At 35.8% G+C, this 22036-nt stretch overlaps 1 protein-coding gene and 1 pseudogene across 1 annotated transcript in view; both read right to left on the bottom strand.

Annotated features, from left to right (window-relative positions):
- LOC129242009 (uncharacterized) overlaps window positions 1-2348 on the bottom strand; it is a 114021-nt pseudogene extending 111673 nt beyond the window's left edge.
- Window positions 2349-12921: 10573 nt separating this feature from the next.
- The window catches only part of LOC129242008 (SCY1-like protein 2), a 151307-nt gene continuing 142192 nt past the window's right edge, over window positions 12922-22036 (bottom strand). The window contains exons 14-15 of the mRNA XM_054878572.1: window positions 17403-17582; window positions 12922-12930 (exon numbers count right to left, since the gene is read on the bottom strand). Coding sequence (XP_054734547.1) covers window positions 12922-12930; window positions 17403-17582 — 189 coding nt within the window. The remainder of the gene's footprint in view (window positions 12931-17402; window positions 17583-22036) is intronic.

Genomic DNA, 22036 nt, shown 5'->3' with positions numbered 1-22036 from the left:
ACAGAATTTCTAAATTCTTTGAACCCGTCTGGACTCCCTCCTCACAAAATGGAGCTGAAAATAGGTTGTCCTGTTATTTTATTAAGAAACCTAAATCCACCTAAACTTTGCAATGGCACGCGTTTGCTGGTAAAATCACTGAAAACTTTCATAATAGAGTGCACAATACTCACAGGATGTGGTACCGGAGAAGATGTATTGATTCCCCGAATCCCTCTGATACCATCGGATCTACCATTCCAATTTAAACGCTTACAATTTCCGGTAAAGACATCTTTTGCAATGACCATTGATAAATCTCAAACATTCTCAAACATTCAACGTTGCAGGCTTAGATTTGAGCGTTGACTGTTTTTCACATGGCCAACTGTATGTCGCTCTTTCAAGAGTAACCTCTAGAGAAAACATGTTTGTATTGTTTAATGACAAGAAAGCTATGAACGTTGTATATAAAGACATTCTGTAATATATTAATTGTTGTAAAAATAAAATAAATACATATGTAAAAATGTAAAAAGTAAATATGTAAAAGTGTAGGGTATGAATTTAGATATTCCAAAGATAGCAGGAAATCTTCATGCTATAAAGAAAGGGGAACTGTTTTACTCCAAATTTAACGCGTGCGGGCCACGGGCAGTAATGAAGAAGCCAAAACTACTGGATCGATTTTAATCATTTTTTCAGAGAGTGACATAGGGTATATATTTTATAACCGTGCGAAGCCGGGCGGGTTGCTAGTTCTTTATAAGTCGATTGTAAAAATTCCCCATGGATACAAAGTTATGGTAGAAAATGTAACTGCTCGACGAGAGTTTAATGCGCACAGTAAGCTGTCCTTCGTTTGAGGCAGCTGGCCGTTACTTTCGGAGCCTTTTAGCCTGCTGGTTCTTTTGTTATTCTAAAGTATGTATAAGGACATCCATAAAACATTATGAGAGTATGCTAAGGTTTATGAAACTAAAGATTAGTTGTATTTGATCATTCGAAGCGAACAATTGATCATTGATCATTGAAAGCAACAAAAGAGGCCGCAACTTCTCGTCGACTGGAAAAAAATAAACAACATCAATTGATTACTGATCAGGAAGGCATACAATATGAAGCTGGAATGGGAGATTAGACGTAAGTTAACAAATTAAATTAAAAAATTCATTTTAAGTTCTTGCTTTAAATGTGCGAGTTACGTACCATCACTCCACCACCCTATCTATTTATTTCTCTTTTTTTGAGTTGTGAGAGTATTGTCTTACATTTAATGAAATTGGAATCATACACCAAACTATTTAAATGCTAAGATACTAAGATTTCACAAGTAAAGGTTCCCACCAAAAGATTTGCTTAGTATAATATGTAATATTACACCGACACGTTTTTCGCTCAATGCAGTTATGCTCTCAATAAGCATAAGGTACTGCATAAAGTGAGCGCAAAACAAATGTTATTAGAATTAAGAAAATTATTTTAAGTCAGTCTGTAGATTCACATCAACCAAGAAGGTTGATTTTGTCTAAACAAAAATAGTGAAAAAAATAACTTCGGTGGTTTTAATTTAAGTCCAAAGACTTAAAACTCATTAGTCGCGCGACCTCGAGCGAAATGCACTTGAAAGTTTTAACTCGTTTTTCTCGAAACTGCTTTTTCCGGCACGGCCTGCGTGATAACTCGTACAGTTTTTAATATTTTTTCATGCGTTTTTTTTTAATATTTTTTTATTTTTATTTTTTGATATTTTTATTAAAAAATTTTATAAACATAATTTAATTGTAAAATTTTTCGAAATTCAAAGATCCGGCTCGACAGGCTATAACTACAACTTTATTTTACAAGAATTAATGCAGACCGTGGGGCAACTTTGTTTCATTGTACTTTGGGTCACGTAATTTTTTATATACTAATTTTTGTAAAGAAAAAATTAAAATTATAAAGTTTAAGTACTAATAAGCAATGGACACAATTTTTTTATATTTATTTCTATTGTTATCCCTTCTAGAAACAACTTTTCTTTTAGCACATTTTTGGCGCTGCCGGATATATGTAACCCCTTAAAAGGGTATATAATTAAAGAGGTTGTGAGTCGCTATTATTGCGTACATGTGGCATGTGCACAAGTTAATATTATGCTTACAGGCATTTGATGTATATCACATGTAAGTATATAATAATTATATTTTTACGTAACAGCTTATCATTCTTACTTACATAAAGTACTTAATCAGTTGCAGCAGTTGCGCCGTCGGCCTGGCAGTAGCATCTTTACTAACCAAACGTGAGGTGGTCGCCTGTAGTGGTAACGGTACATGCGGCAGCATTTTCTGCACAGACTCCTCCAGCTAAAGTAATTCCATTATATGAAGTAAAGTTTTTGTATTACATATTTTTAACAGTTATTGTATTGAATGAGTTGAAATATAATATAATGAGTTGAAATATATATAATAATATAATAATAATAATCGCATTATTATAACCAATTTTATGAACAATTGAAAATTCAATAAAAATACCGCAAGACTTTTTTGACAACCTTATATAATAACAATCACATTTGATACTGAATTATTGAATCGTATCTACTGGGACAAGAGGATGACGAGACGTCCACGCGTGTTTTATATGTGCAAAGGTCCGGCCTTGTTCAAACAGACATTGAAATTTTCAACTCTTATAGAGTCGAGCCTCTAAGTGTTAAAAATTTGTTCACCAAGGACATTAGGACCATTGGAGAAGCTGATGGCCTTCTGCTCAACTACGGTTAAGTCAATATACTGGTACATGAAAGCTCTTATTGTATTCTTGCAGTATTAATTTTTTCTACTCTCCCTATCTATTTTTTAATAAGGGTTTTCCAATAACAGGTGTTATTTTGAATAGCCCGCTACTTCGGTAGATGTCACTTTTGAAGCTGTAATTTTTTGATATTTGACAAGTAGAAACTACGCCATTAATAAAAATGGAACGATACACGCTTAAACAACGCATTGAAATTATTAAAATTCACAATAAAAAGGGTGAAAATTTGCCAGAAACGGTTCGTTAGGTTAGGTAGTAATGGTTGCCCAGAGAGTGGGCCCACTTGGACTAAAGAAGTTTGGTTCATCCTTTGTGATACCATTGCAAGAGAGGAAAAAGAAGTGAAGGAAAAAACGATAGGACGAAAAGGAGAGGGATGGGGAGGGTTGAATACTTGTGGTCTAAGAACGGTGACTAATTTGCGGTTGTGTTAGCACTTTTATGCTGCTGATGAAGTTCATCAGATTTTTGTTATCAATCCCCGCGAGGGCTGGGTAGCTAAGGAGCAGGTGCTGAGATGATTCCATCTCATCCTCCATACAGCTGATGCAAACAGGACTCGAAGTAATTCGGAGTCTCACGGCATGTATACCCCGTGGATAGTGCCCCGTAAGGATGCCCACGAAATTTGAGAGATGAGATTTTGTCATCTTCAGAATATCCCTCGAATGCCTCCTATCCAAACTTGGCCAGAATGATTTCGCGACCTTACACGTTCATGTACTTGCCCCTAGAGCGCAGGTTGTCAAGGGGATCCCGATCCTCTCCTTCCGCGGGCACACTACCTCACAGGTCTTTGTCTGGCCAGCTCTTCGACTTCGCAGTTTCCAGCATTGTCACTATGACCAGGTGCCCAAATTATCGTTATGTCGAAAAATTCTGAAGCCCTAATTGCCGCTTGGCTATCGGAGTAAATATTTACCTTCTTAACAGTTATTACGCAAGTAAGTAGCCAGTGATACAGTAACCTTAATTTGAGTTTGGTGGGGAGCTCTTTGCAGAATACTCCTCCTCCAACCCTGCCGTCCAACTTCGAGCCATCCGTGAACAGGTTAACCAGGCCCTGTCCCCAAGTGTTGCCCCCGGTCCACTCTTCCCTTGTTGGAATATGGGTGGAGAAAGTTCCGCTTGGACTAAGCGAGGGTACACACGGATCCGTCGACGGGGTATGAACTCAAAGTTTCTGAGGATGCTTTAGTGCCCATATGTGAGATTGAGCTTATAGCCCAAGCCCCTCAGTCTGATTGCGCTAAGTGCAGCGGCAATTCTGCCTGATGTCACTTAACTGATGTCATCCTCTCCAGTGAGTTCCACCAGACAACGACTCCATATAACAAGATTGGCTTTATTATGGTATTATAGAGCTAAAATACAAGTCTTGCATCTATACAAGGCGTATTTTGCAAAAGGATTTTAGTCTTAAGGCTTATAAAGTCCAATTAACACAAGAACTCAAGCCGGCCGACCATCAACAACCTCGTGTCTTTGCTGATTGGGTCGTTGAAATGCATGAAAATGATCCGGAATTTCTTCGAAAAATCATCTTGAATGATGAAGCCCATTTCCACCTCGGTGGCTTCGTCATCAAGCAAAATTGTCGGCTATGGGGCTCAGAAAATCCAATAATTATTGGTGAAAAGCCTCTCTATCCTCAACGTGTGACTGTTTGGTGCGGTTTATGGTCCGGCGGAGTCATTGGACCTTACTTTTTCGAAAATGAAGCTGGAGCAACAGTTACAGTGAATGGATTACGCTATCGAGAGATAATTAACAATTTTTTATGGTGGGAATTGAATGGTATTGATCTGGACAACGTTTGTTTTCAACAAGACGGCGCTACGTGAAACACAAGTAACGAAACCGTTGATATTTTATCTAAATAGCACCTCTTATTGGAATACCCTTTATATTATTACACAAATTGGTTGTAAATTGGACACATGTATACATACTATAAGTATGAGCTAGGCGAATGAAATAATAAGAAAATAGTGAATAGACTGGTTCTGACTTTAACAGATATATATTAAATGAATTTCTAAAAGCATTTTCTATATGATTTTTGGATTAATGGGTAATTTCGAGTAGAGTTATCGCGTATTGACCAACTAAAATAATAGATAGTTTGGCATAGAGAACACCTATTTAGTACATATTTTTTAGCATTTAAAAAAGATATTTATTATACAACGGCAAACCAAACTAAGATGCCATTAAAGTGGCTTAGAAAAGTTCACAACAACTCGCTAACTACACACACGAATTTTAATAACATTAACTAAATATTTATATAATTATTACTAAATATTATATTAATTTAAAAACATTTACGAGTATTTATGTATGCACACGAGCACTAAAAATATGTGCATGCGATAGAAGACCGATCCGAGGTTGAGAAGACACTTAATTACATTTTAAATATGCATTTACATATTACTAATTTTTTTTGTTGATTTATGTATGTATGCATTGCAACTGCAAACGTCGTTCTAGGAACAATGCATTTTTCAACTAAAATATCCTAAAGAAAATATACTAAGCAAAGTATTGCGCTATAGAGGAAATGTTATATGATTTAAATTGCATTGTATGTATGTCGATTGGATGCATATCAACAGTATAACGTGCAAACGCGAGTTGCTTAAATCGTAATCTGTTTCAAAAGAGTACTTAGCATTACTACTTACTTAAATTTACAAAGCATCCTACATACCTAGTATTTTAAATAAACGATTTTCAACGAAATTTGCGAAATCGCTAAGCGTTTACGACTACACTTACGCCATCGCATTATGTATAGCAGCATTACGCAACTAAGTAGCCAAACAGACTTATTATATAATTGGTACATGCATTCAAATACGAACATATGTAAGCAGGTCTATAAATGTGTATTATGTGTGGTTGTGTGCTATAGAACACACGTACATACATATGTGATTTGGGCCGTGAGTGTCAGTCAATCATATCCTTAAACATTCCATTTGCAATATTTGCGAAGCAATGCTTGATGATTTGATGATATATAAATTTTATTAGTTTGTTCACTCATTTAAAATATTTTTAAAATTTAGTTTTTATGAATGTGTTTTTATTTTATCAATTCAAAGCAATGCTGGATAATTTTTTTTATAGAAAAATCTCTTTGGCAAAAAAAAATCGCAATTTTTTTCATGGTGCAATTGTCAGATAGGCAGAAAGCAAAATGCGCATATAAGAATTGTATTTAAGTTTGGTAAAGTGTGCATGCAACAATAAAAAAAAATAGTTGTTTGTGTATGTGAAATTTTTTAGAAGAAAATATTTACAAAAATATTTACAAAAGCAGCAGAGAAATATAGTACATTATTGCTTCGAGTTGTGCAAATAACTTTTTTATCAAATTGTAAGTTAACGTATTTATATGCAACAGAGTGAGTTTACAATTCTTTGATCTTTTGACAAAACAGTCCACGTCGACTTAGCATTTTTAGCTTCACAGATAGCACAATCCTGTTGGCTTATAATATAGATAAGCTCATATAAACTATATATGTATGCTTGTATGAACAATTTCTAGCTAAAAATGTGTATATGTTGGTAAAAAACGAATCCTGTTAAAGTCCGTTAAGTTACTTTGTCAAAAGCTCACGGATATACTTAGACTTGCCATAAATTCTGTAATAAATTTTACAATGCATACGGCGAGAACAAATTTGCAGAAAAAAATTCCGTTATTTTAGCTTTTCTTCATATATGTATATCATTTGTCTACCCATTAAATATACTAAAATTTCACTTATTGACAATGGAGTGGGGAGCTAAGGAAACTCGCATTGCAGTGAAAAAGAATTCGCTGAAATCTTCTTCGAAAGCAAAAAATCATGTCCAGCAAAATGAATGTATCAATCATATCCATGCGAAGACTAATTAGAGATGATCTCTACATGAAAGCCTTCGGTCGCTGATTATCTTTCGATTATCTTTTGACAGGGTGCTTGAAGAAAATTAGACTCGACAGATACAAGCAGCTTCTTTGGTGGCACGGGGTCAACGGCCATGAAAATATTCTTTTCACAGATGAGAAAATTTTCACTGTTAAAGAAGTTTTTAATGCATAAAATGGCAAAATCTATAAAAAAAATGTTGTTCCGAGAGTTCAGCCTGACCACCATCCAGCCTCGGTAATGGTTTGTTGGGGAGTGTCTTGAAATGGCGTTAACCCGAAAAACGGGTTAAGACCGGTGCATAAGTGTACTAAGATGATGTCTAAGAAGGGGTGGTGAAGCAGTTGAGCACTACTCTCTTCAATGGAGAGCGTTGGATCTGCTAGCAAGATTTCGCTCCCATCATAAGGTAAAAACCACCCAGCAGTGGATAAAAAACAATATACCTGAGTTGGTAGCCGCAGAAGTTTGGCCGTGTGGAAGCCTAGATCTGAATCCATTGGACTTCAGTTTGGGGTCAGAATGGAGAACATGGACTGTCGAAGACCTTACAGAATTTTGGAGAGCCTCAAAAATCTTTAGTTCGAGCAGCAACGCCAACATCCATGAAAATCGTGCGTGCTGCAAGAGCTGAATGACCTACTCATTCCAAAGCTTGTGTAAGACCAAATTGTGACCATTTCGAATGAAATTTTAAAATTTTTTATTTTTTTTTTATTTAATATTTACATGATTAAAAACAACTAACTTCATTAAAAAAAAGTACTATATCTACAATGTATCAGTTTTGGGCAGTTAACACCGTATTTTTGAGACAGTTCTAGGACAGTTCTCTCTATCCCTAAACTGGTGTTTGAGGGTCGTTCCAGGGTAATCTTTCCAAGCAAGCAGGATTGAAATGTGGAGAAAATCTGTCGAAGCTCGTACCTTTATCTTAACTGACGACTCCAAGCTGGAATCGGCAGTCGGAGCAGGGGTTTTCTCTAAATCAGCCAATTTATTTATTTGCTTAAAATTTCCGAATACTGCTAGTGTTTTTCAGGCAGAAGTCTTTCCGATTCTGCAAACATGCAAAAGGCTTAGGGAACGTGTGAGCAAGGGAGATATTAACATTTTCTCCGATAGTCAAGCCGCGATCAAGGCTCTGAGGACGCCATGGTGCAGAACGAAATTAATAAACTCCTGTAAGTAGGAGATCAAATCTCTTGGATGTGCAGATAAAATTCTTCTGATCTTATTTATATTTTTACTTATTTGTGGTGATTGAAGGAACCAAATAGTTGACCTACAGTTGGAGTTGTTGTAACTTAAGATTGGCTGCTCAAAATCTACCGGACTTATGTTTTACATGCTAGCTTTCTTCTTCAAGACTTTTACTAAATATTAATTGATTGGGACATTTAATTCAGTTCCCTCTGATGATAGAATTCTCTGACGATTTTAACTAAATGTAAAAAAAGAAAACGTTAAGCAAGTTTTTTCAGTCAACGAGACAAAATTTGGATATTTGTATATATTTCGGAAAGGTGCATACTGAATATTACGGAATTACCAAAAATGAGAAACGAGGAAATGCTCTGTCTTTCCATATGAGAACTTATGACATGCCAGTTTTTCCTAAGGGCCATTTTTACATAAGTGAAACATGTGGACCAGAAAACTGCTCACTGACCGACCTTGAAATATGATATGAGGCTACAAAACTTTAATGGTTAGTACAATCTGATAGGCTTTTGAGATCTCGCATTTTTATGCAATTAATTAAAACTCTAAAGTTCCTATGATAGAAGGTGCAGGAGTATAGAAACAGTTAAACCTCGGCGCGGAATTAGATATTTGCGGTGTGTTGCATTATGAATTCCTTCAAACAGACAACAGCAAACCTCTGAGTGCAATACACTATACCATGAAAAGGCCCACATAAAAAATCATTTGCCTTTGGGTGGTTAAAGGGGGCATTAAAATTTGAGTCTCTCTATTTGTGGAAAAACATCAAGACGCACACCGTAAAGGGCGAAGGATCGAAACAAGACCCAACAAAGGCAGCACACGCCAATTACTTTACTGGCATATAGAGGGTGGTTAAATTTCAAGGGCCGAAGTTGAATGTGTTTTTTCTGCATTTCATTTGACATTTTTCAATTTCAGACTAACTCAATTTAAACCATGGAAAGATACACAATAGAGCAACGCGTTATAGTTATTCAGGTTTATGATGAAAACGGGCGTTCAAATCAAAATGCACATCGCGCACTTCGTGATTTTTTCGGTCAATTTAATCGTCCAAATGTGCGTACAATCGGAAAAATTGTACAAAAGTTTGAGCAAACCGGGTCTGTAGGAGATGGGAAAACACCAGTGCATGCTCGTACAGCTCGTACTACAGAAAATATTGCTGCTGTTCGTGATAGTGTGGTTGAAGAGCCGTCCACCTCAACTCGTCGTTGTGCCTAACAATTGCACCTCTCACGCTCGTCGTTGATGAACATTATGCATAAAGACTTGCATTTACACGCTTACAAGGTGTAATTGACTCAAGAACTAAAGCCTCTTGACCATTTCAAGCGTCGTCAATGGTCAGAATGGTGGCAGCAAATGGCAACAGTGAATGACCAATTTTCGAAGAAAATCATCTTCAGCGATGAGGCACATTTTCACCTCAGTGGATTTGTCAATAAGCAGAATTGCTGCATTTGGGCGAATGATAATCCAAGAGTGATTGCCGAAAAACCAATGCACCCCCAAAGAGTGAATGTTTGGTGCGGTTTATGGGCCGGCGGCATCATTGGGCCGTATTTTTTCCAAATTGAGGCCGGTCAGGCAGTTACTGTGAATAGCGTTCGCTATCGTGAGATGATAACGAACTTTCTATGGCCCAAATTGGAAGATATGGATGTGGACGATATGTGGTTTCAACAGGACGATGCCACTTGTCACACAGCTAACGAAACAATGGCTCTTTTGCGCGAAAAATTTGATGGCCGAATAGTCTCACGTCGTGGCGATGTCAATTGGCCGCCAAAATCATGTGATTTGACACCTTTGGACTTCCTTTTTTGGGATTATTTGAAAGAAAGGGTGCACGTGGATAAGCCAGCAACAATTCAAGAGCTAAAGGATGAGATAATTCGGCACATTAACGGCATAGAACCGCAATTATGCCTCAGCGTCATGGAAAATATGGACCATCGGACGGACTTGTGCCGCCCAAGCCGCGGCGGCCATTTGTTCCAATTTTGTTCCATACGTCATTGAGCCATATCAATATTATCATAATAAAGAGAAATGACAATAATTTACAAAAAAAATTCTATTTTATTCAAAATGAACACCGGCCTTGAAACTTACCACCCTTTATATTACAATACTTTTACTCTGCTGACCATCACACACCGCCCTATCATCATGGTGACAGTTCTGTTCAGGAGAATTAAAGAAAAGGGTCAGCTCGGGTGAACTAAGTATCTTTGCTTCCACGAATTTAGGTCACCCTTTTGGGACCCACTAAAAACCCCGAGTGTGATTTTATCCAGAGGGCTTCAAACTAAGAGCGGAACTTAAGGTTCAAACCTGATTGAAAAATAATCTAAAGGGATAGTGGGAACCTAAAGGCGACAAATATTTATAAAGTGGGTGCTTCAATGACAAGACATTGAGATAATTAAATGTTTATTATTATTATTAATAACATAGGGTTAATAACCGATATAATGAAAAATAATGAAATAAAACGTATATAAGTATTAACAAAAATCTGTTTAATTTTTATTGTTGTGCTCTATGATATACAATGTTTTTTGTTTGATTACCTGGTGAAAATGCAAACAAATATGATGGTTTTCCAACACGGGAACAGGCAACATACAATTGACCATATGAGAAACATGGGTTTTTTTGTAGATTAATACCACAAACACCTAATGATTGCCACTGGGACTTATTTATGGTCATAGTAAAAGCAAGCCGCACTGGAAACTTCTTCTCCTTTATACTTTTCTTTCAGTATAGTTGCTTCTATGTTCACGTTGTTCAATAATTTTCTTATCGGTTGGTTGATATTTCTCATCGCGGTTGGTTGATATTTCTCAACAGTATAACTACCTTTAATTGAAGATTGTGAGGTGGCAATTCTGGTAAATCCATCGAGTTTAAAAATTCAGGCGGATAGTTGACGACATCATCTTGGCTTGTAGCCGAATCAACTGATTTATATATCCTCAATTCGCCTGTAATTTGTTCTTGAATTTTGAAATTTAATTCATTTACATCTATGTTTTTTGCAGCCAATACAGCCCGTTTGCTCAACCAATCATGGCTTCTGTAATTTTGAGCAACATCTGGAAACACCTTTTGAATAAGTTCATCTTTTGATCAAGTTAACTGACAAAAACTTTGAACAAAGTTAATGCAACCAGTCAAGGTGTCTATAGGAAATTCGCCATTACCAATGTCAATGAGTTGTTTAGAGAATATGTCTCCATATTGGTCCTTTTGCAACTCGACACGCATATTCTTGCTTAAGCGTAATATCTTGACATTTTTCAACAAATTGGAAGAGTTTAAACATGCATTAAGTTCATCAGCAGGCGTTGGTCGTGGAATCACTGGCAATGTTTGACGAAAAGCTCCTGCTAATAAAATCATTGCACCACCAAATGGGTTATGATTGCTCCGTAGATCTTGTAAGGTTCTGTCTAAAGCCTCCTTGCCATTGCAGAGTTCTTCGAAATGTTGCAGGTTGGAGTTTCGTTGCTTTGTATGTTTAATGGCAATTTTAGTGCTGAATGGCCACCAGCAAAGTTGCTGCGATCCCCGACGAAGCGAGTGCAAGTGCAATTTTATTTTGTGAGCGAATTGTTGCTAATATCAATGAAATCAAAAAAGTTTTTCCTGTACTACCAGGTGCATCTAAGAAGTAAATCCCTCCTGTTTTATCATTTGTTACTTTCATAAGTGTATCAAATACATACTTCTGTTGTTCATTCAATAGTGGAAGATTTGTTTGAATTAATTCTTTCAAAGTGTTGAGATCATACAGTTTTTCTCGGTGCAACTCTTGTTTAAAAGCAGCATGCATTGGACGATTGGGCGCGGCCAGGCCTAATTGAAATAATAATTTGTTTGACATCATCAAGCACATGTCCACAATTCAAATCAATGCTTCATTGTAAATTTCTTCGCTTATTTGTATATTTGGATTTCCCCTTCTAATCCGTATTTGATACAAAATATCATTGATCCACAAATCATTTGGGTTTGATGGGAAGCATGTATTTATATATCGCATCGGTAGAATATACATCTGGGTATCCTGGAACTGGTTTTCCTTGTTTCCGTCGTATAAATCTCCTTGAGGATTGATTCCAAGTATAATATTTTGGCATTTCAGAATATAACAATGTTTGAGCAAAAGCATCGTTTTGGCATATCTCAAAAAAACTGGTTAATGTGGTAGATGGTGGCTGAGCAGCTCTTTGTACCGCGTTCTGTGCTGTAAAATATACTCTTTGCCCATTTTCTAAATGCACAGCTAAATGAACAACAGTTGGATGTCTCTCATGAATAGGAAAAAAAATATTCGCCAAACTGCTTCATTACTAAAAACACATTTGGAAAAACATCATTGGAATTCTTTGCATTAATACCAATCACAGCCATATCACTACCTTTGGTTACATAATTGCAAATGTATTTAATATATTTCACTGAATGGCAAGATTCAACGTTGATGTGCGCTTTGAACGTCTTTGATAAAATGGGTGAATATAGAACAATCCGGCGATTATCTATTTCAATATCTTGTTGATTTAATTTGACAATTGTTGACCTTCATATCGAATATATTTACCTAAATTATGTCACATGTTGGTGCGTGACTACCATTCGGAATTCACAGAGAGAACGTAGGTTCGAATCTCGGTGAAACACCAAATTAAAAAAAAACATTTTTCTAATAGTGGTCGCCCCTCGGCAGGCAATGGCAAACCTCTGAGTGTATTTCTGCCATGAAAAAGCTCCTCATAAAAATATCTGCCGTTCGGAGTCGGCTAGAAACTGTAGGTCCCTCCAACATCAAGACGTACGCCACAAATAGGAGGAGCAGCTCGCCCAAACACCCGAAAAGGGTGCACGCGCCAATTATATATATATATATGATATCTTTTATTGCTTTTAGATTGTTTAGTTAAGAATTCAACGAAACTCATGACAGCTGTGCAAAATATGAAAATAATTGTAATTGAATTTTCGTATAAAATCCAAGATGTCGATACGCAATGAGATTTAATATGTACTACTTTGAAGAAAATATATATCTCCACGTGACAGGAATAATGACACATTATTGTTGAAAATCGGGTGCGAAGTTATAATAAAAAAAATATTGTGTATGGGAATAAGTTTCCGTCCTTCGTAGCCAAAGTTACGAATTATTTAAAGAATTAAAAACACACGATATTATGTGAAGTATGTGCCATTGGAAGCTACAACTTGATTCCATCTTTCAGGCAGCATACGGATTCCTCTGACGAAAAATTCGACTTCTTTTGACTTGAACCATTCATTACGGCAGTTTTCAGTGTTCTGGTAAGAAGTGAACTGCTTTCCAATAAGGGCTGACTGCATTGATCGGAACAGATGGTAATCCGAAGGTGCAATGTCTGGAGAATACGGCGGGTGGGGCGAGATTTCCCAATTCAGTCCCTCTAAATATTTCTGGACCGATTTAGCAACGGTCCCGGTGTTGTCATGCAGCAAAATCAGTTTGTCATGTCTACCGTCCCATTCCGCTTTTCTTTGAGAGCTCGATTCAAACGCGTTGGCTGCAGTCGGTAACGATCGCCAGTGATGGTTTCAGATGGTTTAAGGAGTTCATAATAGATGACACTCGTCTGATCCTATCAGATACACAACATAACTTTTGAAACTGGTTCATCTGGCAGCGTCCAACATTCGACGCTTAGGGTTATCATGATACAACCATTTTTCATCGCCAGTGACGATGCGATGCACAGAATATTTTATTTTCTGCCGTTCGATTGTTTGTGATTTCTGCCAATGATTGTTGTAGTTGAGATTCTTCGAATTTTTTCGGTGCCCCTTCGCGATCTTTATCACTCACCTCGAAAATGCCACTTTGGAGCGTGATTAGCGTAAATATTGATCAAGATACGACACGTTTCCGCTGCACTTTTCTTCAAAAGGTAATAATGGAGCATGAGCTTCACTTCACGTAGGTATTTTTGACGTCAGATAAAAAATCATCTTTACACTTCAAACAAATATCAGCTATTGCGATCGAGGCCTCACATATACACCTTCAAATCACCAGTCTAGTAATACTCGAACACAAAAATAAAATCAGCAGCGGACCCTCTTTAACGAGGGCGGACTCTTATTACCATACCCAATATTTCCGCGGTTTTTATAAGGCTAAATAAACTGTTTTTATGGTGCCGAAATCCTCTCAACATTAGCGTTAAATATAGGTGAGGACTTTTGCCACTTGTTTTTCGTATGGCGACCGACCCGGTCTAGAGTACATTCACATGTGGCTTTTAGGGTGGCAGAACGCGCGCTGAATATCGCAGAAAATGGTTACAATGTTAGTGAAATGCTTTTTACATTCATACGTACACAAGTAGCTTTATACACATACATATGCATGTAGTTCTAATTAAATATCTTCCTTCGATTTTATTTAAAGCAAATAATAAATTTGACTTTTAGTATTCTTAAGTTCAATGCAATGGTGCAATGTGATCCAGAAGAGCGATTGTGTAAAATTCTAGTTTTCCACATGGTTTTTTATCTGCTTTTGTATGTATCCACTATTCCCAAATTCAATGATTTCTTATTGTTTGACGTTATTGTGGCGTTCGTGAGCACGCGAAGTGTGTTTTACTACGTGTTTTTCAAGTGAAAACTTCTTTAGAATCGTTGGGAGTGATTTGAGACTCGATGAAACGAAAAAGCGACACCAAAAAGAAGAAGAAAAAAGATATACGTATATATATGTATGTATAGAAAATGCTTCATTACCAGGCACACAGAAGGATGGCTAAGCAAATTTAAATTTGTGAATTTATATATGTATGTATATATGCGGATATATGTATATATGTTGTGTGTATGTACATATGTGCCTCGCCACAGCAAAACATACGGTAAAATTTCTCAAGAAATCCAGCGCGCATTCATAGGCACAGCATTGCATGTACAGTAGGGCGGGTCGATTTAAAAATCGCTCATTGCTCTATGAAAATTGTATTCTAGGGATCAAAATAAGAAACTTTGCCGAAGGAACCATACCTCTAAAACGAATTCTGATGTCCCCCAATTTCAAAATATCACCATTTTTGGCCTTTACATGAAAAAATCAGCTAAATGGCTATGTTTTTTCTTTATTTTTATTTATTTATAATACAATATTATCTATTTTTTCTCGTAAGAAATTTATTTAGTCAGAACATATGTAAATGAATGAATGTGAGTTATAGAAAAGAAACTAAAAAGTTCGACCCATATTGGGGGACATCAGAAATCGTTTTAGAGGTATGGTTCCTTCGGCAAAATTTCTAATTCTGATCCCTAGAATATGATTTTCACAGAGCAATGGGCGATTTTTTTGCCTTCCCACAAATTGACCCGGCCTAATGTACAGTAACCTTGAACAGGCAGCTGCGGTTGTCGAGCATTTAGAAACATATATTTACATACATATATGGGTGCAAACATATTTACGGAGCCGCGGGCACTCGACTTGACAAAAATTGAATATTGGCAAATAATTCTACGCGAAATATTCCAATATTGACTATTTTCGAATTGTCGAGAAAATTAGCATATGGGCGGCTCGTTTTATGAATGAAAGTACTTGCTCTTAGAACTATGAGCTCGAATTTATAAATCAATTTTTTGATGATGAGTTTTTGTTGCACAGTACAATAGTTGAAACTGTTCGGCGCCGCCGCGACTGTTCAGCGCTATGGCAACTAGGATGATGGCCGCTACGCCTGCGCCTATTAATGCATTTTGTTCTTGTAGTCGCTAGGCATAGAATTTTAGCTTTGGACGACATACGCATTTACAGGAATAAAGTGAGTGGCCTGTGTGTGCGGTTGTATGTAGATACATATGTGTATATTAATAAGCATTGTTTTGCTGGAAGTTCAGAACACAAATATGTATGTACGTACATAGGCTAGGCCATAGTATACATACATATGTATAAAAAATTCAAACCAAGCGTCCTACGAATGTTTGTGTGTATGTTAGTACGTCTGTGTATTATACGCGTTACGACGCTCATAATAGCAACCGCGTGTGCTGTATTGTGTCCGTATTTTTATATTCGTAAATATTTTCATTTTTAAATATTTACCGCAATTATGCTGAAAAATAATGCAGAAAAGTGTCGTGAATATCGACAGAAAAAAACAAAAAGAAAATAAAACTAAAACTAAAAAAACCGCAAAGACTTCAACAGAACGTGTACGTGAATTTCGTGCACGCCGAAAAACATTACGAAATGCTTTTGTATCATATTTTAGCTATCATAAGCCACTCGTATCATTTGTTGAAATTGAAAACATTGAGGATAAATAATAATAAAATGAAGAAAATAAAATATGAACTTTATAGCAATATTATAATGAACCTATAATTATCCCGCTCCTAATGCTGCTTTCGTCTCATTCTCTCTCAGTTTGTTTTACGGAAGGTTTCACTTCTATCGCGTCTAACCGTTAGACTGGTATTTTTTTCAATTACAGTAGATTCTGTTTTTATGCGGTAGATATGTTCTGCAAGAAACAGCATAAAAAACAGTATAAAAAAAGTTACCAGTTCTATAGTAAAACTATAGATACGTTTCAAAAGTGCTAAGAACCGCATAAATCTGAAATAATGTAATAAAATCGCATAAAAAAGGGCACTAGTCCCATACTATAACTATAGATAATTAAATAAAATCGCATAAACAAAATATTGTATTTTTGAAAATTATATCTTTATTTAAGAAACGTTAGAATCGAAAAATAAATTTAAGTCAGAAATAGAATCAGACAATACCCACATGTTGCGCGTTCGTTTAGGATTTGGCGTAAAATCACTTTCGTCACTTGAGGAAATGTACACGTCTGATCTAGATAGTTATGCAGGCGGTTCCATACTTGTAGGGTTAGCATTTCTGATGTAATCTGTGATGAGTTTTTGCTTAGCTGGTTTAGAATCTTGTTTATATGTATTTACAATTCCCGATAGGTCGACATGCATTTTTTAGTTTAAAAAAAAAACCGCACTATTTCAAAACCGCATAAAAAAAGCCGCATAAAAACAGAACCTTCTGTATTTAAAAAAGATTTTTTCGTTAAACACTATTATATATTATATATATTATATGTATATGTGTGTAAATTAATAAATTTGTTTTGCTTTCATTGAGTATTTTGTTACAAAGCACAGCCGAAATGATTCAATGCATATTTGCGTTTAAGGCGTTTGCAAATCTTCATATCTTGCTAACGCCAAAAGGCTTCGCTTGTTCAATTCTTCATTACTGACTGAATGTGATATTGAGTGACGGACACTTTCGGACGTACTTAGGTACATTGTCCATTAACCATTAAATGTTGCACCGGGCTTGCATTGCCTGATACAGAAGTAGTTACATATTTGTCTTACCTTTCCGCTGCCAAGTTTTTGTAGAATCCCAGAGCCACATCCCAGTGGCCCCGATGAGTGTACAGTAGATGTACGTCTGGAACGGATTGATGGCATGCTGGATGATAATAAAAATGGTACACTGCTCGATGTATTAGCCATTGATCCACCCTGTTTGTTGGAGGATAATAAAGGAGATTTCTTTGAAAGATTATGAAGTCTCTTCATAGCATACAAATGCTAATGTCATATATACATATGTACATATATGTATATGTACATGTGTATGTGTCTGTGTTTCTTGTGCGAATTTTGAAGAGGAATATGTGTGCGTTTATACGCGAGTTACGTATGTAAAACCAAGCACTAACAATATAGATGAATTTATTGCAAGTATAATTAAAAATAAAGTGTAACACTAAACCTACTTCCGTTTTGTTTACAGAAATGATTATTAAATTCACAAATCAAAATTATTTTTCGGTCGCAATTCCAGGAATTGCAACCGTTCCAAAATTAACTAACTTCACTGTCCGCTTACAATAAATATTGTCAAATCAGCATTTCCGTTCCCACACAAAAATGTAATATTAATAAGTATTTTTCATAAGCCAATGTAATTTAGCAAGTAAGAAAAACAGAATATATCGAGTAAGCAAATATGTAAGCTTTGATTAAACTTGAAGTAAAAGAATAAAGTCAGTCTGATTCCTCCCTTTCATCGGAGTAGTTTGTTGAATTGAATTAAATAAATAAATTTTAATAATCAAAAACAGAATTAGTTTTTTTTTTACGCAACTTAACGGCAAAACACGTAAATGGCGCAGTCGGTAGGATCCTTTAAACAGTAAAAAAGGATCCAGTGAACCGAAATACGGGAAATAAAAATAATTTTTTATAAACACCCAACCTAATCCTGCGAATCCGTAGCCAACTCAGGAGTTGACCGGACCCTCCAGGGTATAACTAAACATACGATAACTAAAACTAAAAAGAAAAAATAGTGCAGTGATCATTTAGGCAACTTGAACACCACTAAAAAAAAAAAATAGTGCAGTGATCATTTAGGCAACTTGAACACCACTAAAAAAAAAAAAAAAATAGTGCAGTGATCATTTAGGCAACTTGAACACCACTAAAAAGAAAAAATAGTGCAGTGAACATTTAGGCAACTTGAACACCACTAAACCGAAAAAATAGTGCAGTGAACATTTTTGCAACTTATACACCACTAAAAAAAAAAAAAAAAAAAAAAAAATAATTGTTATAGTGCAGTGAATATTTACAATAGACACCACTATAATTTTTTTTTTCTAAAACTGTATACTAAGAGACAACAAACATTCGACAAACGGAGAAGGATGGAAGAGCAGGCTCACATTGCCTCCGTCAGCGTGGCCGAAGAACTGGCCAGAAAAGATCAGCAATTGGAAAGCTTACGCCAAGCCTACCTAGATCTGCAACAGCAAACACACCAGTTACAGCAACAACAGCACAACCTGGAACAACACCAAATACAGGACAACGGAAAAAGAGACAACATTTTTAAGATGATAAACCACATGCCAACTTTTACCGGTACAGGAGAAGTGACGGTCAACAGCTTCTTCAGCAGCATCGAATACCTGCTATCAACCATACAAGATGAAAATCTAAAAAAAGAAGCGGTCCGAACCATATTTTACAAAATAATCCAGGGGCAGGCGAAAGATACCATCATAAACATCCCCAACCCGGACAACTGGCAACAGATCAAGGAGACGTTGAAACTGAGGTATAGGCCAAGCGTGGAACCACACCAACTGTACAGGATGATAGCAAACTTAAAGGTGAACTCGGTGAGTGAGTTACTAATTGAAGTACAAAATATTAAATATAAGTCAGATGAACTGACCGTATATTATCAGAATGATCACTATATTGATTTGTCGAATATAGATAGCTTACTTGTAAATACAATTAAAGAAATGACACAAGGGACTCTATTAGATAAAATCTACGAAGAACGAAACATTAATGACATATTAAAAATATTGACCAAAAGGAGATTTGAAAATACATGCATTAGGCCAGAATACAGGAAATTTAAGACTAATGACGACAGGATATTTAGGCAAAATCGTCCTCAAAACAAGAATAACAATAACAACCAGGGACACTATCAACGAAATTATGTAGGACAAAGTTATTTTAGACAGAACACTGAACAGGCACGAAATAATAATAATAATAATGATAATTATAATAATTCAGGACGATTTAGAATTCAAAATAACAGGGATAATAACCCATCAGGCAACTTCCAGCGTTTCGGGCAGGTAGGACACCCTAGGCCAAATTTCAACCAAAATAGATGGAATCAACCTAGGCAAAACCTAAACGAACCCATGGACGTTGATAATATAGAACGTTATAGTATACACAATATCCAGAGGGTCGGGCAGGTAGGACACCGTAGGCCATGTTTCAGCCAAAATCGCTTGGAACAACCTAGGCAAAACCTAAACGCACCCATGGAATCCAGAAATGATGTACAAAACTATAAGTTAAATGAAGTAATAGAAAATTCTGAACTAAAAGAATGTAAATGCGACGGAGGTCAATTTAAACAAACCCCTAATAATCAAAACCATTTTTTTTGGGAACAACCTCAGACTACTTACCCCACGTAAAGTTAACAATTAATAATAAAGAATATAATGCATTAATATATTAGATACCGGTGCAAACATAAGTTTAATAGACAATGATATGAAAGAATTTAAGAAAATATTACTTACAAAACCAATTGAAATCAGTACAATAAATGGAAAGGATATAATAAGATATGAAGTGTTAACAGACGCACCTAAAGAATTTAACGTAAATGAAAATGCGAAAGTCAGGTGGAAAGCGACGAGATTGAAAGGACGAAAATACAAATTTATCATAGGCATTGATTTAATGAACTGCTTTAAAACAGTAATAAATCTAGAGGATGGTCACATATCCTTCAATAATAGAATAACAAATTTTACAGTAAACCCATATAAAAACATCCAAGTTTACACACTGGAAGGATCAGACTTTGACTGGGACAGAATTCAATTGAACCATTTGAATACAGAAGAATATAAAGAAGTAAGGGATATATTGAATAGATACAAGAAATTATTTTTTAAGGAAGGCGACAAGCTGACCAGTACAATGGAAATTAAACACGAAATCAGAACAACAACGGATGCACAAATAAACGCTAAACTATATCGGTATCCACCACAACACGAAGTAGAGGTTAGACGACAAATTAAAGAAATGGAGGAGAAGGGAATAATTAGGAAAAGCTGCTCTCGATATGCGAGCCCATTAATAGTTGTACCAAAGAAGTTAGATAATTCAGGAGAAAAAAAGTACAGGATAGTAGTGGATTATAGGAAATTAAATGAAATAACAATAGATGATAAATTTCCACTACCAAACATCGACTCAATTTTGGACAAGCTAGGAAGAGCACAATACTTCACAACCCTAGATCTAGCTAAGGGATATCAAAGTATTAGAGGACGCAAATTTAAAAATACAAATAGACAAGTGTAATTTTATGAAGAAGGAAACCGAATTTCTAGGTCATATTTTGACAAGTGAAGGACTAAAACCCAATCCAAATAAAATAAAAGTAATTCAAGAATTAGATATACCAAGAACAGAAAAACAGATCAAAAGCTTTCTGGGTCTTACAGGATACTATAGGAAGTTTTTAAAAGACTACGCCAAAGTGGCCCAACCGATGACAAAATATTAAAAAAAGGCGTAAAAGTGAATTCAAAAGACCCTACCTATGTCGAAGCATTTGAAAAGTTAAAACAACTGATTAGTTCTCATCCAATATTAAGGTATCCCAATTTTGATAGACAGTTCACATTAACTACGGATGCATCCAATTATGCAATTGGTGCTGTCCTTTCACAGGAAGGACACCCGATTTGCTTCGCATCCAGAACATTAAACAATCACGAACGAAATTATTCAGCAACAGATAAAGAATTTTTAGCAATTTTGTGGAGTGTAAATTACCTGAGACCATATTTGTATGGTAAGAAATTTAAAATTCTTACTGATCATCAACCCATTAAGTTTTTATGCACAAAATATAAAGGAAAGGATATATCGCCAAGACACCAACGATGGATGCTCAAACTAGGAGACTACGATTTTGAAGTAGACTATATAAAAGGTAGAGAGAACAAAGTAGCGGATTTTCTCAGTATAATAGAAAAAAGTGAAGATAATGTTTTGAAATATGAAGATGGTGACAGTTCCAATAGCATAAACCTAATTTCGCTCGATGGGGAGGAAGACAATGTAAGCATGGCAACAGTACATTCAGCAGAGGAGAATTTGGGATTATACTTACAAATAATAAAACAGAGAATTTAGAGAGATACACGGAAAAAGGATAATTTTTATTGCAGAGTGTGATTTTGAACAAATGGGAGAAATTTTCAGAAGATATATTTTAAAAGGAAAAATTGGAATATTTTCGGAACTAACCGACCACAGCTATAACATAGTACAAGAAAAACTGATTAGTATGTATTCGAATGACAACAAACTTCAATTCACTAAGTGTACAAAAAGAGCATAAGACATTGAAACAGAGGTTGAAGCCATAAAAG

This window comes from Anastrepha obliqua, chromosome 3, assembly GCF_027943255.1.
Source record: "Anastrepha obliqua isolate idAnaObli1 chromosome 3, idAnaObli1_1.0, whole genome shotgun sequence".
Taxonomy (NCBI): domain Eukaryota; kingdom Metazoa; phylum Arthropoda; class Insecta; order Diptera; family Tephritidae; genus Anastrepha; species Anastrepha obliqua.
This window is presented reverse-complemented; position numbering and strand designations above follow the sequence as displayed.